General features: G+C 34.3%; 1 protein-coding gene across 6 annotated transcripts in view; it reads right to left on the bottom strand.

Annotated features, from left to right (window-relative positions):
- The window catches only part of TMTC1 (transmembrane O-mannosyltransferase targeting cadherins 1), a 318,149-nt gene that overhangs the window by 197,307 nt on the left and 102,094 nt on the right, over positions 1–18,748 (bottom strand). For all 6 annotated transcript variants that reach the window (XM_074270648.1, XM_074270645.1, XM_074270646.1 and 3 more), the window contains one exon: positions 4,249–4,438. In XM_074270648.1, coding sequence (XP_074126749.1) covers positions 4,249–4,438 — 190 coding nt within the window. The remainder of the gene's footprint in view (positions 1–4,248; positions 4,439–18,748) is intronic.

Raw genomic sequence — 18,748 nt, 5'->3', positions numbered from 1 at the left:
GGCAAAGGAACTTGAAATGCAGCCAAGAACAAACTACCCTGCTAAAATAAGCATTTTCTTCCAGGGAAGAAGATGGTAATTGAATGAAACAGGTGGATTCCATGTATTTCTGATGAAAAGACCAGAGCTAAAAAAACAAAAAAAAAATTTGGCCTACAAATATAGAATTCAAGAGAAGCATAAAAAAGCAAAAACAACTCTTGAGAACTGTACTTCTGTTATGGGTATACACAAAGAGTGCATATATAATTTGATTTTACTGTTATAATATAAAAAAGGAATAGTACCAGAAAAAGGTAAAAGTTGAAGTTAAAAAAAAACAAAACTGTAAATGTGAACGGAGTGAACTTTCCCATAAAGCATAAACAGAAAGGAGACTGGATTACAACATGTTGATTAGAATAAATATATTTAAAGAGTGATACATACAGAGTAAAGGTAAAAAGCTGGAGCTGAAACTATTATGCTACAGGTGAAGTAAAAAAAAGCAGAGGTAGCCATTCTGATCTCAGATCAAGCAAAAGTAAAAATTGATCTAATTAAAGAGATAAGGAACAAAACTATATCTTGTTAAAGGGTACCATAGATAATGAAGCAATATCCATACTAAATATATGTGCACCAAATCATATAGCATGGAAATTCCTAAAGGAGAAGTTAAGAGAGCTGCAAGAAGAAACAGACAGCAAAACTATAGTAGTGGGACACCTCAACCATGCTTTCTCAGAACTAGATAAACCATATAAGAAAGAAATAAAAGATATAAATAGAACACTAGAAAAACTAAATATGACAGCTTTTTGGAGAAAATTAAATGGAGATAGAAAGGACTACACTTTCTTCTCGGCAGTTCGTGGAACCTATACAAAAATTGACCATATATTAGGACTAAAAACCTCAAAATCAAATGCAGAAAGACAGAAATAGTAAATGAAATTTTTTTCAGATTACAATGCAATAAAAATTACATTCAATAAAAAGCCAAGGGGAAATAGACCAAAAAGTAATTAGAAACTAAATAATCTCATCCTAAAGAATGAATGGATAAAAAAGCAAATCATAGAGACAATTTAATCCAAGAGAATGACAATAATGAGACAACATACCAAAATTTGTGGGATGCAACCAAAGCAGCAATAAGGGGAAATTTTATACCTCTAGATGCTTATGTGCATAAAATAGAAAAAGAGAAGATCAATGAATTGAGCTTGCAACTAAAAAAAAACTAGAAAAGAGCAAATTAAAAACCCCTTATCAAATACCAAACTTAAAATTCTAATAAAAGAGAGATTAATAAAATTGAAAGTAAAAAACTATTGAATAAATAAATAAAACTAAGAGTTGGTTTTATGAAAAAAAAAACCAATAAAATATATAAAACTTTAGTAAATTTGATTTGAAAAAGGAAAGAGGAAAATCAGATTTGTTAGTCTTAAAAATAAAAAAAGGAGAATTTTCCACCAATGAAGAGGAAATTACAGCATTAGAAGTTACTTTGCCCAACTTTATGCCAATAAATTTGACAACCTATGTGAAATGAAGGAATATATACAAAAATATAGAATGCTCAGATTAACAGAGGAAGAAGTAAATTGCTTTAATACTCCTATTTCAGAAAAAGAAATAGAACAAGCCATTAATCAATTCCCTAAGAAAAAGTCCCCAGGGCCAGATGGATTTATAAGCGAATTTTACCAAACATTTAAAGAATAATTAACTCCAATACTATATAAATTGTTTGAAAAAAATGGAGAATGGAGGACTAATACCAAATTCCTTTTATGATACAAAAATGGTACTGATACCTAAACCAGGTACCAGAAAGAGAAAACTATAGAACGATCTCCCTAATGAACATTGAGGCAAAAATCTTAAATAAAATATTAGCAAAAAGATTACAGGAAATCATCCCCAGGATAATACTCTATGACAAAATAAAATTTATACCAGGTATGCAGGGCTGGAAAACTATTAGTATAATTGACCATATTAATGGATTTTTCCTTAAAATAGTAGCATCTATTTAAAACCATCATCAAGCATCATATGTAATGGTGATAAACTGAAATCATTCCCAATAAAATCAAGAGTAAAACAAAGTTACCTACTATCACCATTAGTATTCAATAACAGATCAAAAAGAGATTAAAGGAATTAAGAGTAGGTAATGAGGAAACCAAATTATCATTCTTTGCAGATGATATGATGATATACTTAGAGAACCCCAGAGAATCAACTAAACTGTGTATACCCTTTGATCCAGTAGTGTTTCTAATTGGATTATATCCCAAAGAGATCAGAGAGGAGGAAAAGGGACCCACATGTGCAAAAATTATTACAATAATATTCCATAACATTCATATACCATAATTTATTCAGCCATTCTCCCATTGATGAGCATGCATTCAGTTTCTAGTTTCTAGCTTCCACAAACATTTTTGCTCTTTAATAGCGTTTTAGTTGAAATTTCTCTTTGTATCTCTTGCTGTTGGATTTTGTTAGTGATATATAAAAATGCTGATGATTTATGTGGATTTATTTATTTTGTATCCTGCAACAGTAAGTTTGCTAAAATTGTGGATTATTTAAATTATTGTTCTGTAAGAAATGACAAATAGAATGATTTCAGAGAGACCTGGAAAGACTTATATGCACTGATGCTAAGTGAAACGAGTAGAACCAGGAGATCATTGTTCATGGCAACAAGAAGATATATTGATCAATTCTGATAGACATGGCTCTCTTCAACAATGAATTGATTCAAAACAGTTCCAATTCCTCGGTAATGAAGAAAGCCATCTACAAGGACTGTTGGAACTGAGTGTGTGGAACACAACATAACATTTTCACTCTTTCTGTTGTTTGCTTGCATTTCTGTTTTCCTTTTCAGGTTTTTTTTTTCCTAGATCCGATTTTTCTTATGCAGCAAGATAACTGTATGGATATATAGATATACATATATATATATTGGACTTAACATATATTTTAACATGTATTGGAATACCTGCCATCTAGAGGAGGGGGTAGAGGGAAAATTTTCAAACAGAAGGTTTTGCAAGGGTCAGTGTTTAAAAATTACCCATGCGTATGTTTTGTAAATAAAAACCTGTAATAAAACAACAACAACAACAAAAAAAAATAAACTGCCAGTGTTAAAAAAAAAAAAACCCTTAAGTTTCCTAAATAATGCTCATCTCAACCAAAACAGAAGAATCGTTTGTTATTCCATAGTTCCAAGGACTATAGATAAATATATTTCTATACCCTCTTTTTAAGAAATTTTGGCTGAAATCAAAGAGTGGCATTCTAATCCTAGATTTGCCTTATCTTTTCACCTATCATTACCCTAGGAACCCAAGAAATGGAACATCACTAACACATCAGAGATAGGACCTTTTCTATATAAAAAGGGAAGATTAATGACTCATTGGTAGTATTGCATTACTCATGAGAGAAGGAGCCACCCAGCCATGAGTTGATTTGAGACTACAGGTTCCTGTACTCCTCCAATAACTCCCAAATTAAAATGCATATCACCTTCATCTTGAACCCTCTTGAGACTTTGCCTGCACAAAATATCCTTTGCTATAGTAAATGTCATTAAGATATATAAGTTCTGTGCACAGGCTGTGTTATTCCTCTCAAAAAAAAAAAGCTCAACATAGCTCATTTAATCAGCATTGCTATTTATTGATAGCAAAGAAGAATTAAGAAAATTTAATCAATTCTCTTTTTTTATGCCTCTATAAATTCAAAATATCACTGACTTAAAATACTATTAGATATCAGGATTCCAAATAATGTAACAATCTTAATTACAGAAGGTTAAGAAAACATATGTTTCTTCATAGAGAAAGTTGGTAGACTACAGTCATAGAACACCATATATCTTGGAGATATGGTAATTTGTTTCATGTAACTATTTTTCGTGGTTAGCAACATTTTATCATATGTTATTGCAAAATAAGAATGAAGTAGTTTTTTAACAACAATAATTTTTAAAGATATGCCAATGATATACCTAATGCAACTATAATCTATCTAAATTATTTAAATTCTTAAGTTCTAATTCCTGGGAAGGGGACTTTTACAAATGTGTGTGTTACTATGAAGAAGAAAAAGCATAACAGAATAAAGAGCAATCTAACTTCAGAAAAATATTCCCCTATCCTTACTCCAAACATTTTATTTCACATCAACCTTGAAATTCATCATAAAGAATATGCTTAAATCTTGAAAAAAAATTACCTTAAATGCTGTTAAGCAATGTAGAATCAGAAACAGCATCACCACAACCAGGAGAAGGGTGGCTAAATTTCGTATATCCCATATGGTCTCTATCAGAGGAATACTTCCAACCTGCCAGTCATAGCATAAAGTAATTGGTGCCAGAAGTAGCCAACTGTTGAAGGCCAGAAGGTAGGAATATGTAAGGAACCTGAAAGGTAAAGGGGAATTGAATTGGATCACTTTAACATTGTAAATCTAATCTAACTTTTCTCAAGTTTCATGCTATATACTATTGTGGAAAAATTAATTATTTTCCTCTTGTTAAAGAAGTCATCAACAAGTCAGTCAAAACAGCATTCCTTTGCCTCCAGAGAGGATCTGTAGAACCAGTGGAAGAGTCAAATCCTTGAAGCTGAGGCCTAATCTGAGTCAGGGACTGCACTAAAGACCTGGGATACAAAGAAAAATTAAAAAACAGATCCAGCTCTCAAAGAGTTCACAGTCTAATGGGGGGGGGGGGGGAAAACAATCAAACAGCTATATGCAAATGATATACAGGATAAATTTGAATTAATCAAAACAATGCGAAGGACTTTCAGGATGGAGCCAAGATGACTGAAATGACACACGTTTCTCTTTTTACAGCCTTCACAATAATTATGAAATCCAGCCTCAGGACCAGCAGAACCTATAAATATTAAGAGTGAAACAAATTATCAGCAGAAGATAATTTCAAGATCACCAGAAAAGATCTGTTTCAATTGGAAACAGGAGAGAGGTAGCCAGCGCAACCTGCTGAGTACAAATACCAGTGCGGGAAATGCAGAGTCCCGGGACAGTGCAGACTCTGCCTGGCAGAGAATTTAGAGGAGGAAACAGACCAGAAAAGGTCTATTTCAATCTGAAAGGGGAAGGAGGCAGCTGCTAGATCCTGACTAAGCATTATTGTTGTTCCTCGGTATTTGAATTGTTTCTTTCTGACTGCTTGTAATATTTTTTCCTTGGTCTAATAATTCTCAAATTTAGCCACAATATTCCTTGGGATTTTACTTTTAAGGTCTCTTTCAGGATGTGTTCAGTTAATTTTTTTCAATGGTCATTTTACCTTCTATTTCTATGACATCTGGGTGGTTCTCTTTGATGATTTCCTGAAAAAGAGTGTCTAGGCTCTTTTTTTCATCATGTATTTCAGGGAGTCCAATAATGCTTAGATTGTCTTTCCTAGATTTATTTTCCAGGTGAGTTGTTTTCCCAAATAAGTAATTAGGTATTTTACTTTTTTTTCTATTTTTTCTTTTCTTTTCTTTTTGTTTTGCTTGACTGATTCTTGTCTCATTTCCATTTGTTCAGTTCTGAATTTTAGTGAATTATTTTCTTCATTTACTTTTTAATTTTTTTTCTATTTGTCCAATTGAATTTTTTAATGTTATTTTGTTCTATGGAATTTTTTCCATTTCACAAATTCTGTTTTTTAAGGAGTTATTTTCTTTTTCTGTTTCACAAATTCTGTTTTTTTTCTGGGAGTTGTTTTCTTCTTCTATTTTGTCAAATCTATCTTTTAATGAGTTATATACCTTTTCTAAACCCTCTTTCCAAGTTTTCATTTCCTTTCCCCATTTTTCTTCTAGCTCTCTTTTAAGATCCTTTTTAATTTCTTCTAAGAGAGCCTTGTGTGATGGGGATGAGGTTATATCACCTTATCTGGAAACAATCTGCCTTTAGTCTCCTCAGGATTTGATATCTGTTCTTCTCTTTCACCACAGAAGCAGTCTATTGTCAGAGTTCTCTTTACTTTTTTACTCATTTTTTTTAAATGTTAAGGTCTGCTTTTAGGGAAGGGGAGGTTTTCCAAGCTTCCTCTACAAGCAGCAGCTTCCTCTATAGTGGGCCTGGATGTACTGGGTCAATGATGATTCAGTCTCAGTTCTGGCTGGGTGTAGCCAGGTCCAGTGAGACTCTGGCATTTCAGGATTCATTATTTACTTTTGAGTTTGTGTTGTATGTTTTCTAACTTCTCTGCTGATCTACTGGCTTGCAGCAAGGGCAGAGTAGCCAACACTGCTGTTGTAGATTCCTCTCTGTAGATTCTCCCCAACATGGTGTCTGTACTTCCTCATGGAGTCCGCAACCACTAGAGGACTCTGCACTGCCCCAGGACTCTGTGCTGTCTGCACTGGCGTTTGTGCTCCCCTCCCTCCCATTTCCATCTGAAATTGAAATGGCGATCTTTGAAATTATCTTCTGCTGGTAATTTGTTGCATTCCCAATATTTGTGGGTTCTGCCGGTCTGAAGCTAATTCCGAGACTGGATTTGTAATTAGTCTGAGGGTTTTAGGAAGTCAGAAGAAAGGTGTGTTGTCTCCAGCATCTTGGCTCTGCCCCAGGAAGTCCAATTTGATTTTTTTTGCAGCAAGATAATTACATAAATATGCATGCATACATTAGATTTAATATATATTTTTATCATGTTTAATATATATTAGATTACTTGCCATCTAGGGGAAGGGGTGGGAAGAAGGTGGGGAAAAATTAGAACACAAAGTTTTGCCAATGTTAATGTTGAAAAGTTATAAATGTATATGTTTTGAAAATTTAAAAAGCTTTAGTAAGCTTTAGCAAAAATAAATAAATAAAGGAAGCCAGGAAACCCAGTAGAGAGGAGGAGACAAAGCAGTCCAACTACAGTCCAACTGGAGTCCAAAGGAGAGACAACTAAAGAAAAATGCCCAAGGTCTATTATTTTTTTTAGTGAAAAAGGACTGAGCTCACTAATCAAGAAGTGGTTGGACAAATTATGGAATATATGTAATATATTCCATATATATAATAGAATACTATTATTCTATAAGATATGATGAAAAGGAAATTGAGAAGTTTCCCAGAATTGAGAAGTTAATCAATTGAATTGATGAAGAGGGAATTGAGCAGATCCAGGAAAAGAATTTATATAATAATAAGATCATAAAAACAAAAAACTTTGAAGGACTTAAGAATTTTAATCAAGGCCATGACACCACAATTCCACAGAAGTGATGGGGAAGCACTTTACCCACTTTTTACCAGAGAAGTATTAGATTTAAGATGAAGAATATAACATATATAAAATATATATATAATATATATTTTATATATATATATATATATATATGCACACATACACACACACACACACACACACACACATATATATATATTTGGATATGATTCATGCAAAATTTTCTTTTGCTTAACTAGACTTCTTCGTTAAAAGGTTATTTTTTTTTCTTTTCTCACTAAATGGGGGAAGGTAGGGAGAGGAAAAAAATCAATATTTACTAATTATGCAATAAAAATTGTGCAGAGATCCCTTGTTCAAATACTTCTGCCAATGATACAGTAGAAATAAATAAATATGAACTTTATTATGCTCAGAATGCACTGATTATATACCAAAAGAGTCATTGAATCCCAAGCATTACTTTTAAGTTATAGTATATAGATTTTGATTACATAAGTAGAATGACTACATGACAAGAGAATTTTTGGTTTAGTCTTCCTGTTTCCATTATACTTAGAAAAACTGTGCACTAGTCTTCTTGAGCTTCCTGATGCTTGCTTGCTTGCTTGCTTAAAGCAAGCAATGAATAGTACTGAAATTTACAAAATCAGCCTTAGAACATGAAATTCAGCTCCAGGTTTGATGAACTGGTTCCATGATCATCTTGTTACAGACACCTTATTTTCCCCTTCTGTTATTTGTTTCTGATGTGCATATCTTCCTCTCCTTATCTTCCTCTCCAGTTTTCTATAAAATTTTATTAAACTCATTTTATTTATACATTCACATTCTATTTAAAGTTACTCAAACTGAACTTCTAAGCTCACTGATAAATGTTTTTAATGCAACTTTTAAGAATACTTCTTCATCTTTGATTCAGTAATTGGCAAGAATAATTAATAATGGACTCTTGAATGATTTTTATCTTAGGTATAATGGAATTTCAAAGAACAAAAATATGGAAGGTAATGATTTACATGTCAACATAAGGCAGAAAGGGAAGATCTACATTAGGTAAAACAGAAAACTACACTAGATTTAGTGTTGATATCTCAAAGGTTGATTTTGCAGATTTTAGTTAAAATTAAGTGCTCATTTTAAGTAAACAGTAGCAAGAAAATTAAGCCAAAAATTCTCTTAACACAATTGAAAACTTAAAAAAGCAAATTATTACAATGTATACATGGGCAGAAGGGAAATTATAATTGTAATGGCAATGATTTTGGCAATGTAATCAAAAGGCAATGTAAAGGCAATTGCCTTTTGATTTATTGATCTTCCAGATCAAGATAAGAAGTATTATTCTCTGGGAATTTCTTTGGACCTTTGGTTTGAGGAATTTCCCTAACAATTGCAAAGATACAAAAAAAGAAAAAAAAGTTTCTGACTGCTTACAATTTTGAAAACATTTTTTAAAATAATATAACAAAAAACTAAGTTATTTTCTTAATAACTTGCATAAAATGGATTTCATATTTTTATTTTATACCAAAATTAAGAATTTCATAGATAATTTATTCAAAATGATACTAGCCTATTTTGACTAGAAACTCAGAAATTACTACCTCATCTATTAGGGTTCAATTGTGATTAGTGTTACAAATAAATTGGTAAAATATATTTCAAAAGTTGAAATGATTAAAGAAAAAATCTTCAATGAGCAGAAATTATGCCATTTGGAATCATTACAAAAAGCAAGCTATATCCTAAGAAGAATTGCTAAGTGATATTCAGGAAGTAATACAGCTGGTCCAACTATGATGACATTCTCACTTAGAGTTACAGACCTTTTTACTATTATTAATTTCTACTGAAATTTCAATTTATTCCTTTGGTTTAAAATCCCTGCTTTGCCAGGACCTAATTGTTTTGTTTTGAGTTTTTAAAGCAAAAAATTAATTTACAAAATTTCTCCCAAAAATTTTGCTAAAAAGAAAATCACAAAAATGCTTTTTCAGCAAAATGGAATATACTGCATTAGAAGCCAAGAATTTAATTGCAACTATAAAAGACTTAGCTACTCTAATCAGTACAATAATCCAAGGCAATTCCAAAGAGCAATACCACCTTTCTGATCATGCTGATCATGCTCAAACTCCTACACTCTCAGTCATGTGACTAGGGGACTATAAAAAGGAGGTTGCAGAAGGGAAGGGAAAAGTCGGAAGAGAAGTGAGTGCAAGGGATAATGTTGTAAAAAACTACCCATGCATATATTCTGTCAATAAAAAGTTATAATAAAAAAAAAAAGTTTGTGCACAAACTAATTCAAATGCATCTAAGATTGGAAGGAAAGTAAAAAACTTGGCGGAAGAGGAAAATTTTAGAGTAACTTTCTGATAAATGCTTTATCTCCTAATTAGATAGAAAAGGAAATCAAATTTATAATATAAGTCATTCCCCAACTGACAATTGGTCAAAGGATTTTTAGACAAAGAAATCAAAACTATTTTTAGTCATAGGAACAAAATATTCTAAATCACTACTGATTAGAGAAATGCAAATTAAAATAACTCTAAGGTTCTATTTCACATTTACCAGTTTGATAATATGATAGAAAAGATAAATGATAAATGTTGGCAGGGATGTGGGATCACTGTAACACTAATGTTCTATTGGTGGAACATGAGCTGAATCAACCATTCTGGAAAGCAATTTGAAACTAGGCCAAAGGACTATAAAACTATGTGTACTCTTTAACGCAGGAATATTAATAATGTGTTTATATCACAAAGAAATTTTTAAAAAGGAAAAGGACTCAAATTAATAAAATATTTATAACAGCTTTTTTGTGGTAGAAAAGAAATGAAAATTGAGAGGCTGCCCATCAATTGGGGATAACTGTACAAGTTCTGGTAAATGATTGTATTAGAATATTATTGTGCTATAAGAAATGTTGAGCAGGATGCTTCCAGAAAAACCTGGAAAGACTTACATGAATTGATGCAAAGTGAAGTGAGAAGAATAAGAAGAACATTGTACACAATAACAGCAATATTTTTAATGAACATGAATGACTTAGCCATTCCCAGAAATACAAAGATTCAAGACAATTCTGAAAGATCTATGAAAAAAAATGTTATCTACCTTCAGAAAAAGAACTGATAGAACTTGAATGCAGATTGAAGAATACTGTTTTTCTACGTCATTTTCTTGGAGTTTGCTTTATGGATCATACTGGGAGAGAAAAATCAGATCAAAATGGAAAAACCATAGGAGAGATTAAAAAAAATAATAAATAGGAAAAAGAACTGAACATACTATGTGTTGATTTACAAACAGTCTCTTTAGTTCTTTTTTCTGGATGCAGATGGCACTTTCTGTCCAAAGTCTATTGGATTGCTTTGGATCACTGAACTACTGAGAAGAAACAAGCCTTTCATAGTTAATGATTGCACATTTTTGCTCTTATTCTGTACAACATATTCATGATTGTTTAGCTCAGCATCAATTCATGTAAATCTTTCCAGGCCTTTCTAAAATCAGCTTGACCTTTATAGAACAATATTCTATTACCTTCATATACCACACCTTGTTAAGCCATTCCCTAACTGATGGGCATTTTCTAATTCTTTGCTACTACAAAAAGAGCTGCTATAAAAATTTTTCACATGTGCATCTTTTCCCCTCCTTTATGATTCTCTTGGTTATACAGACTCAGTCATGGCACTGCTGGGTCAAAAGGTACGTACGTTTGAGAACCTTTTGGGCATAGTTCCAGATTACTCTCCAGAATGATTGGATCATTTCATAACTCCACCAACAAAGCAATAGTGTACCAGTTTTTCCACGTCCTCTCCAAAATTTATCATCAACTTTTCCTGTCATCTTAGCCAATCTGAGAGGTATGAGGCAGTACCTCAAAACTGTTTTAATTTATATTTCTCTAATCAAGAGTGATTTAGAGCATTTTTTGATATAAGTATAAATGACTTTAATTTCATTATCTGAAAATTATCTGTTCATATCCTTTGACCATTTGTCAATTGGGGGATGATTTATATTCTTATAAATTTGACATAGTTCTTCATATATTTTAGAAATGAGACCTTTATCAGAAACACTGGCTGTAATGATTTTTTCCCAGCTTTGTACTTCCCTTTTAATCATGTTTCTATTGGTTTTGTCTGTGAATAAACTTTTTAATTTAATGTAATCAAAGTTGTCCATTTTACCTTTCATAATGTTCTTTAGTTTTTCTTTGATCATAAATTCCTCCCTTCTCCAAAGACTTGATAGGTAAATTATCCCTTGCTTTCCTAATTTGTATGGTATCACAATTTATGCCCAAATCATGTATCTATTTTGATTTTAGTTTTTCTATAGAGTATAAGATGTAGGTCTATGTAGAAAGCTGAAACTCTGAAAAAGGGGTGCTTGAATCAGACAAGAGAGCACTTAAGGCTAATTACCTATTTGATGTGAGATAATGGCTCTATAAGTATATATTTAGATGATTTAGATTGGTGCTTGCTGAATGTGTAGTGGTGGGGTAATCGTAGGCAAGAATTGGAGGGCTGAGGGAGAGAAGTCAGGGTCACCTGTTAACAAGAGGAGAAAGGCTCCAGAAACCAGGATACATCTTTGGCTTGCCTGCCTCCTTCACTTCTTCCACTAAAGACCAAGGACTTTGATTTATCCTGACTCTGGCTGATCTTGAGGTCTTCCAGGGAGTTAGCCCATGCTTTATATTTGGCGCCCCAATGTGGACTAAGGACCCTAAATTCAGTAAAGAAGTCCCTGTGACCAGGAAATAGGGTAAGTATTAAAATACACAAAAAGGGAATTACTTAAGATAAGGGCTAAACTAATAACTTTCATTTTCTAGCAGAACTGAAGTAAATATTAGGAAAAAATTCTCCCCTATCCCCACCCCTCCTCAAGGGAGCTCTATATAAAGCATACTTAAGCTAATAAAGAGGCAAGGTTTGCTTGTAACTTGGGAGCAGATTGGTGGACTCTTGGAAACATTAGAATGCACATCCCCTTGGTTCTTCAAGGAAGAAGAAATAGAGGCAGATAATTGAAAACTAGTAGGAGATCAATTATGTGAATTGCTGGAACTCTGTCTTCCCAGAAATCAGCCAGAGTCAGGATCACCAAAAATCTTTATTCTTGGTCTTTTGGGGTCGCCGTCAGAAGATTAGATCTAGCAATCTCCACACCACCTTCCTCTCTCCCAACCGCCAGGAGAATGCCTCAATCTCTTCCTCCTATGCCACCCACACAAGTCACTTCCCCTTGTTTGTCCCGCCAATTGAGCCAGCACAGAATAGTTAGAGAGGGTCATTCTTCAAACATGTTATTAGAGAATTGTCCAATTGGCAATTAGTCTCATGTGCTCCATTATTCAAGTGCATTTGCTCAGTTCTAGCCCTTTACATAGTGAATATTACAATGATAATGGTTCTGATTCAATTTCTAAGGAAACATTCCATGTATACAACATAATACAATTGGCCTTAAAGAATCCCACAAGTTCTAGAAAAAAGAAAAGTTCTAAGGAGAACAATCAGACAAGGAAGCTTGAGGAGAAAGAGTAAGAGAAAAGGCATGGTACTGATAAAATAGCCAAAAGTCATGGGGAACTTAAAGGGTGAGGTGATTCTCACACTCACAGCCCAGCTTCACCTCCAACTACACCTGACCTTCCCCCATCAACTTCACATTCCTGGTTGGAGAGAGGAGGAGGTGTGAAAGGAGTAGTGATATCACCAGCACCTCCCCCCAGCAATCAACCCCAGCATGACTCAATTACAAAAAGCACTACTTGAAGCCAAAGAGGAAGGGAAGAATACAGCTGATTTGAGAATAGAAATTTATCCTGTGATTGAACAGCTTTATTCTTCAAGTCAAAAAAAGAGAAGATACACTCCTTTTAATCTAGAAATTATCAAAGATATGAAAAAGGCTTGCACTATTTATGGGGCCACGTCATCTTATGTTAAGATGTTATTACAGAATTTGGCTTATTAAATTTTAACTCCTACTGACTGGAAATCTATAACAAAGAAATGCTAAGAACCTGGACAAAACTTGTGGCTTTCTGAATATAGTGAATTCTGTAGGATACAAGCCCACCATAATAGGCAAATAGGAGTTAATAGACCAATAACCTGTGACCAACTAACAAATATAAGTTCTTATGCAGAAATTTCAGCATGGATTAATTATCCCATAGAAGCATATGAGCAAATTGTTTCTGCTGCTATCAAAGCATGGGGGACCCTCCTAGGAAAGCAAGACAGAGGGGAAGCCTTCACAAAAACAGAGCAAGGTCCAAGTGAACTCTTGTTCACTTGTTTTGTGGGACATTTGCAGACATCTGTCATATGAACTATTGGTGAAAATGCAGTAAAAGAAATTATATTAAGTCAACCTGCTAAAAAAAAAATGCTAATGATGTTTGTAAAAGAATTATGCTAGGGCACACAAAGATGATCCTTTAGAAGAGATTATAAAATGCTGTACCACGGTGGGCACAAATAACTTTTATAGCCAGACTATGATGCAGACTGCCCAAGATCTGAACATGGGAAGACAGGGTCCCTTTTGGCAAGGGACTTCCAGAGAGACTTATCAATGCTTTCAATGTGGTAAAGTGGGGCATTTGAAAGCTCAATGTTGGCATAAAGACAGAGTGAGAAAACAGGGTGGAAAAACAAGACATAAAACCCCAGGTCCAAAATGCAACAGAGGCTTCCTTTGGGCATCAGAAGGCAGACTAATTCAGGGAAACAGGATGAGGGGCCCAAAGCAAAAAATACTTGGGGCATGATGGCAATCAATGCTACACCCAGAGAGCCTGCAGAAGTTTAATATCTAGACATGACCAAACAGCCAGGAAGCAATCTGATGGGAAAAAGGGATTACACAATCAATCAGCCAGGAAGAAACCTAATGGAAGAATGGTATTACAACTGGGGAGAATAGAGTTGTATGCAGCTGGGATTACTGAGAAATCCCCTGGAGAGGTGAAATCTGTTCCTCTCCAGCTTGTGGATCCCTTGCCTCCAGGCACAGTAGGCTTGACCATTTCACCTCCTGAGAGTACTTACAAAACAGTGTTCATCCATACACTGATGTGGGAAACTGGGGAATGTGTAGATAATATCCCAGTTACTAATACAGGTAGACAATGTGTGACTTATCAACCAAGAGAAGTAGTAGCATCAAGTTTACTGTTACAGACTCCTAATAGGCAATCTGATGATAGTTGCCCAAATTCTGACTCCAAGCAGCAGCATCCAGGAATATACAACTGACCCACCTATGCTCACTATCTATATAAATGGTATGCCATTAAAAGGACTGGTAGACACAGGTGTAGATCATACTCATTAGAGATGCCAGCTGGCCCATTCATTGGCCAAAGATGAATGTAGATAACTATATGTCTGGTGTAGGAGGATCAATAGCAGCTGAAGTTAATGCTACCCCTTTGAGATATACATTTGAAGGTGAAACAGGAGTTTTTACTCCTTTTATAGTTGAAAAAATCCCCATCAATCTGTGAGGAAGAGACATTTTACAAAAATTAGGATTACAAATGAGTACTTTGTTTTTTAGGCAGAGCTGCTGTTTAAGGCCTGCCTACACTTTCACCTGTTCCTATCCAATGGAAAACTGATACATCAGTGTGGATAGAACAGTGGCCCTTTGCTAGTGATAAAATTCAGGCCTTATTATATATAATACAGGAACAACTTGACCAAGGACACATAACTTTCTCTAAGTCTTTGGAATTCCCCTGTTTTTGTTGTAAGAAAGAAATCTGGAAAATTGAGGATATTGACTGAATTACGAAAAGTAAAAGAACAGATAGAAACTATGGGAACCCTTCAGCCATCTTCTACTCAATTGCCTAGAGAATGGCCCCTTTGGATTGTAGAAATTAAGGATTGTTTCTATTCTATTCCTTTAGATAAGGAGGATATGAAAAGATTTGCCTTTTCAATGCCCAATGTTAACTTAGCTCAGCCTTATAAAAGATATGAATGGACAGTTTTGCCACAAGGAATGAAAAATAGCCTTACTATGTGCCAAATGTATGTTGCTACTATTCTTACTCCAGTAAGAAAAGCATTTCCAAAAGTAATGTTATTACATTATATGGATGATATATTGGGATATATATCTGAGGAAAAAATGTTTGAAGCATGTTTGCAAAAGACCACAGAAATACTAAGGAACTAAAATTTGCATATAGCTCCAGAAAAAATTCAAAGACATGCTCCTTTTCAATATTTAGGATATGAAGTATACCCTAAGGTGCTTACAGTACAAAAACTTTCCTTAAGAACAGAGAAATGACTTTCAGAAATTGATAGGAGATATCCAATGGATGTGTCCAGTGTTAGGCTTGACTACCTATCAATTGCAACCATTATATGGCATTTTAAGGGGAGACAGTGCTTTAAACTCACCACACAACTTACAAAAGAAGCTCAAGAGGCTTTGAGAGAAGTTGAACTGGCTTTATCCAATGTGGTTGAGTCACTCAAAAACCCTTGGAAATAATCAGTTTTTGCTACAAAAGAGGCACCCACAGCAGTTTTTCATTAAGGAGACAATATAATAAAATGGGTGAACTTCCCAGCACAAGCAGAATAAAGCCTTACTCCTTACCCAGTGCTTGTGGCTAGAATTTTACCAAAGGCCATTAAATGAGCAGTACAATTATCTGGGTTAAGACCTGACAAGATATACACCTTTTATACTAATGCACAAATTAATGTGTGCTGTGAAACCATCCCAGAGTGGCAAATTTTATTGGCCACCACTCCAAATTTTAGACACGGGTCTCCATTAAAGATAACCAGACTATTACATAATTGGCAATGTGTTCTTGAAAAAAAGATTTCTCAAGGATCTCTTAAAGGGCCAACTATCTTTACAGATGCATCCAAACATAATATTTGTGCTATATATTCTCATGAAGAGAGTTTCAGAACTCTTTTTCAGTATGCTCAACAGAATGAATTCTATGCAATCATTTTATCTCTTATTATATAAGAGATATAATATCTGATTGAGCCTATTCAGTAGGTGTGGTACAAAGAATTGCCAAAGCCCAAGTAAAATTTGTAGCTTCTAATATATATCAGTTCTTTAAGGAACTTCAAGTGCAAGTGAGAAAGCATGAAGGTAAGATTTATATCTTGCATGTCCACTCAAATAGTGGACTTCCAGGTCCTATTTTTGATGGTAATTCAAAGGTAGTTAGCCAATACTCCTTTATTTCAGGCAGCCCAAGAATCTCATTCTAAATCAGGCTGCTCGAGCTTTACGTTTGCAATTTGGCATAACAAAAGAGAAAGCTAGGAGCACAGTACAAGCCTGTACAGCTTGCCTTCCTTTCCATGCTCCTACACTCCCTCCAGGGAAGAACCCTCATGGTTTGAGACCCAATGACATTTGGCAAATGGATGTGACCCATTATAAATCTTTTAATTGTCTGTCTTTTATCCATGTTGTGGTAGACACCTTTTCAGGATTTACTTTTGCAATATCAGTAGCAAAAGAAATAGCCCAAATGGTCACTGAATTCCTTATACAAACATTTGTAATTATGGGTGTGTCACAAGCAATAAAAACAAATATTGGACCTGCATATACATCTAAACATTTTGCACACTTTTGTGCATAGTATAAGATTTTACACATCACTGGCATACCCTTTAATCCTCAAGGACAGCCAGTAATAGAGAGGAGAAACAGAAACATCAAGACGCTCTTCCAAAAACAAAAGAAAAGGGCAGCCACAGATAACCCTAGAGAACTTCTAAATTTAGCTCTTTATACTATTAACTTCTTGATTTTTAATAAAAATGCACTGGCTTTGGCAGACAGGTTTTATAACCTACCACAAAGGCAGTGTCCAGTAGGAGCAGTTCCATTATCTTTAGATAATCACCAAGTGATGTGGAGAGATCCAGAAAGTGGTGAATGGAAGGGACCATATAGGTTAACTGCTTGGGGGGCGAGCGTTTGTTTGTATCTCTACAGATGGAGAAGGAATCAGATGAGTGTCAACAAGCTGTATTCGCCTTGTCCAATGGAGAGTCGAGGCAGACCCTTGAAACGAAGGAAAAGACCCAAGAAACATCGGGTGGTTCCATTGCTGATTGTCTCCACCACTGAAAGAGTATGGCAGTTATGGCAACTGACTCATGGACAGCAAAAATTGTTAATAAGACTGATGCAGGACTTCAAAATCCTCAGGAATCATTGGAATCCCTGAGACATGAAAAGATTGTTGTAGGACTTTAAAACCCTCAGGAATCATTGGAATCCCTGAGACATGTTGAGATTGTTGCAGAACTTCAAAACCTGTAAGAATCATCGGATTCCCTAACACATAATAAGACTGTTTTGTAGGACTTCAAAAATTTGCAGGGATCATTGGACTCCCTGATACTTAAAGTAATGGATAATATATTGGTTTTGGACTATCTCTTGGCTGCTGAAGGAAGTGTATGTGTGATTGTTATTTACATACCCTCCTTTTTAGTGTTTTCACCTCCCTTCCTGAGAAATGGGGAGGGGGGAGTTATGATCATCTCCTTTTTGGGATTCTCACCTCCCTGTGGAGTACCTGTGTTCTAAAACAAAAGAAAATGGGAGATGTAGAGGGCTGAAACTCTGAAAAAGGTGTGCTTAAATCAGAGGATAGAGCACTTAAAGCTAATTACCTATTTAATGTGAAATAATGGCTCTATAAGCATACATTTAGATAATGGCTCTCCTTACCTTTGGTGCTTACAGAGTGTGTTTGATAATTGAATAATGCAAGTCACTTAACCCCAATTGACTCAGAAAAAAAAGTTCTCATCTAGTCCCATTTTCCCTATTTATCCTATTTATCTTTGTAAATTTCTCTTCTTGTGACTAAAATCCTTAAGAAAGTCTCTTTGAGAGCTTTTGTCATTATACTATATAGTGTATAGTATATATAGTAGAAATTTAATAATAATCTATGGATTGAGTAGTCAAGATCTAATTGTTATAATAAGAATATCACACAATAGAAAGGGAAATAAAAATAATAACATCTGACTCCTCTCTTTCATAGCTAAACTCCTTGAGAGTTTCAATCTTCTCATTATTTTAACTCTATCTTCTAACCTCATCATTCAAATGAAACTATTATTTCCAAAGTTACCAATAATCCAATTGCCAAATCTAATTATCTTATTTCAAAGGCTTATCTTTTTTGGCCTCTCAACTGCTTTGGCAGTTACCCTCTTCTACTTGATAATTCCTTTTTCTAGGATGTGGCAACACTGTTCTTTCCTGGTTTTCCTCCTACATATCTGAATAATGTTTCCTTTAATAGATTTTTATCCAAGTCTTATTCATTAACAATAGGTATCCTTCCAATTTCTGTCCTGGGTTCTTTCTCTTCTCCCTCTATTAGCTTGAACAAATTCAAATAATACCTTTAATCACGTAACTCTCACATCTATTTATCCAGACCTA

The sequence above is a fragment of the Sminthopsis crassicaudata genome, chromosome 5, assembly GCF_048593235.1.
Source record: "Sminthopsis crassicaudata isolate SCR6 chromosome 5, ASM4859323v1, whole genome shotgun sequence".
NCBI lineage: Eukaryota > Metazoa > Chordata > Mammalia > Dasyuromorphia > Dasyuridae > Sminthopsis > Sminthopsis crassicaudata.
This window is presented reverse-complemented; position numbering and strand designations above follow the sequence as displayed.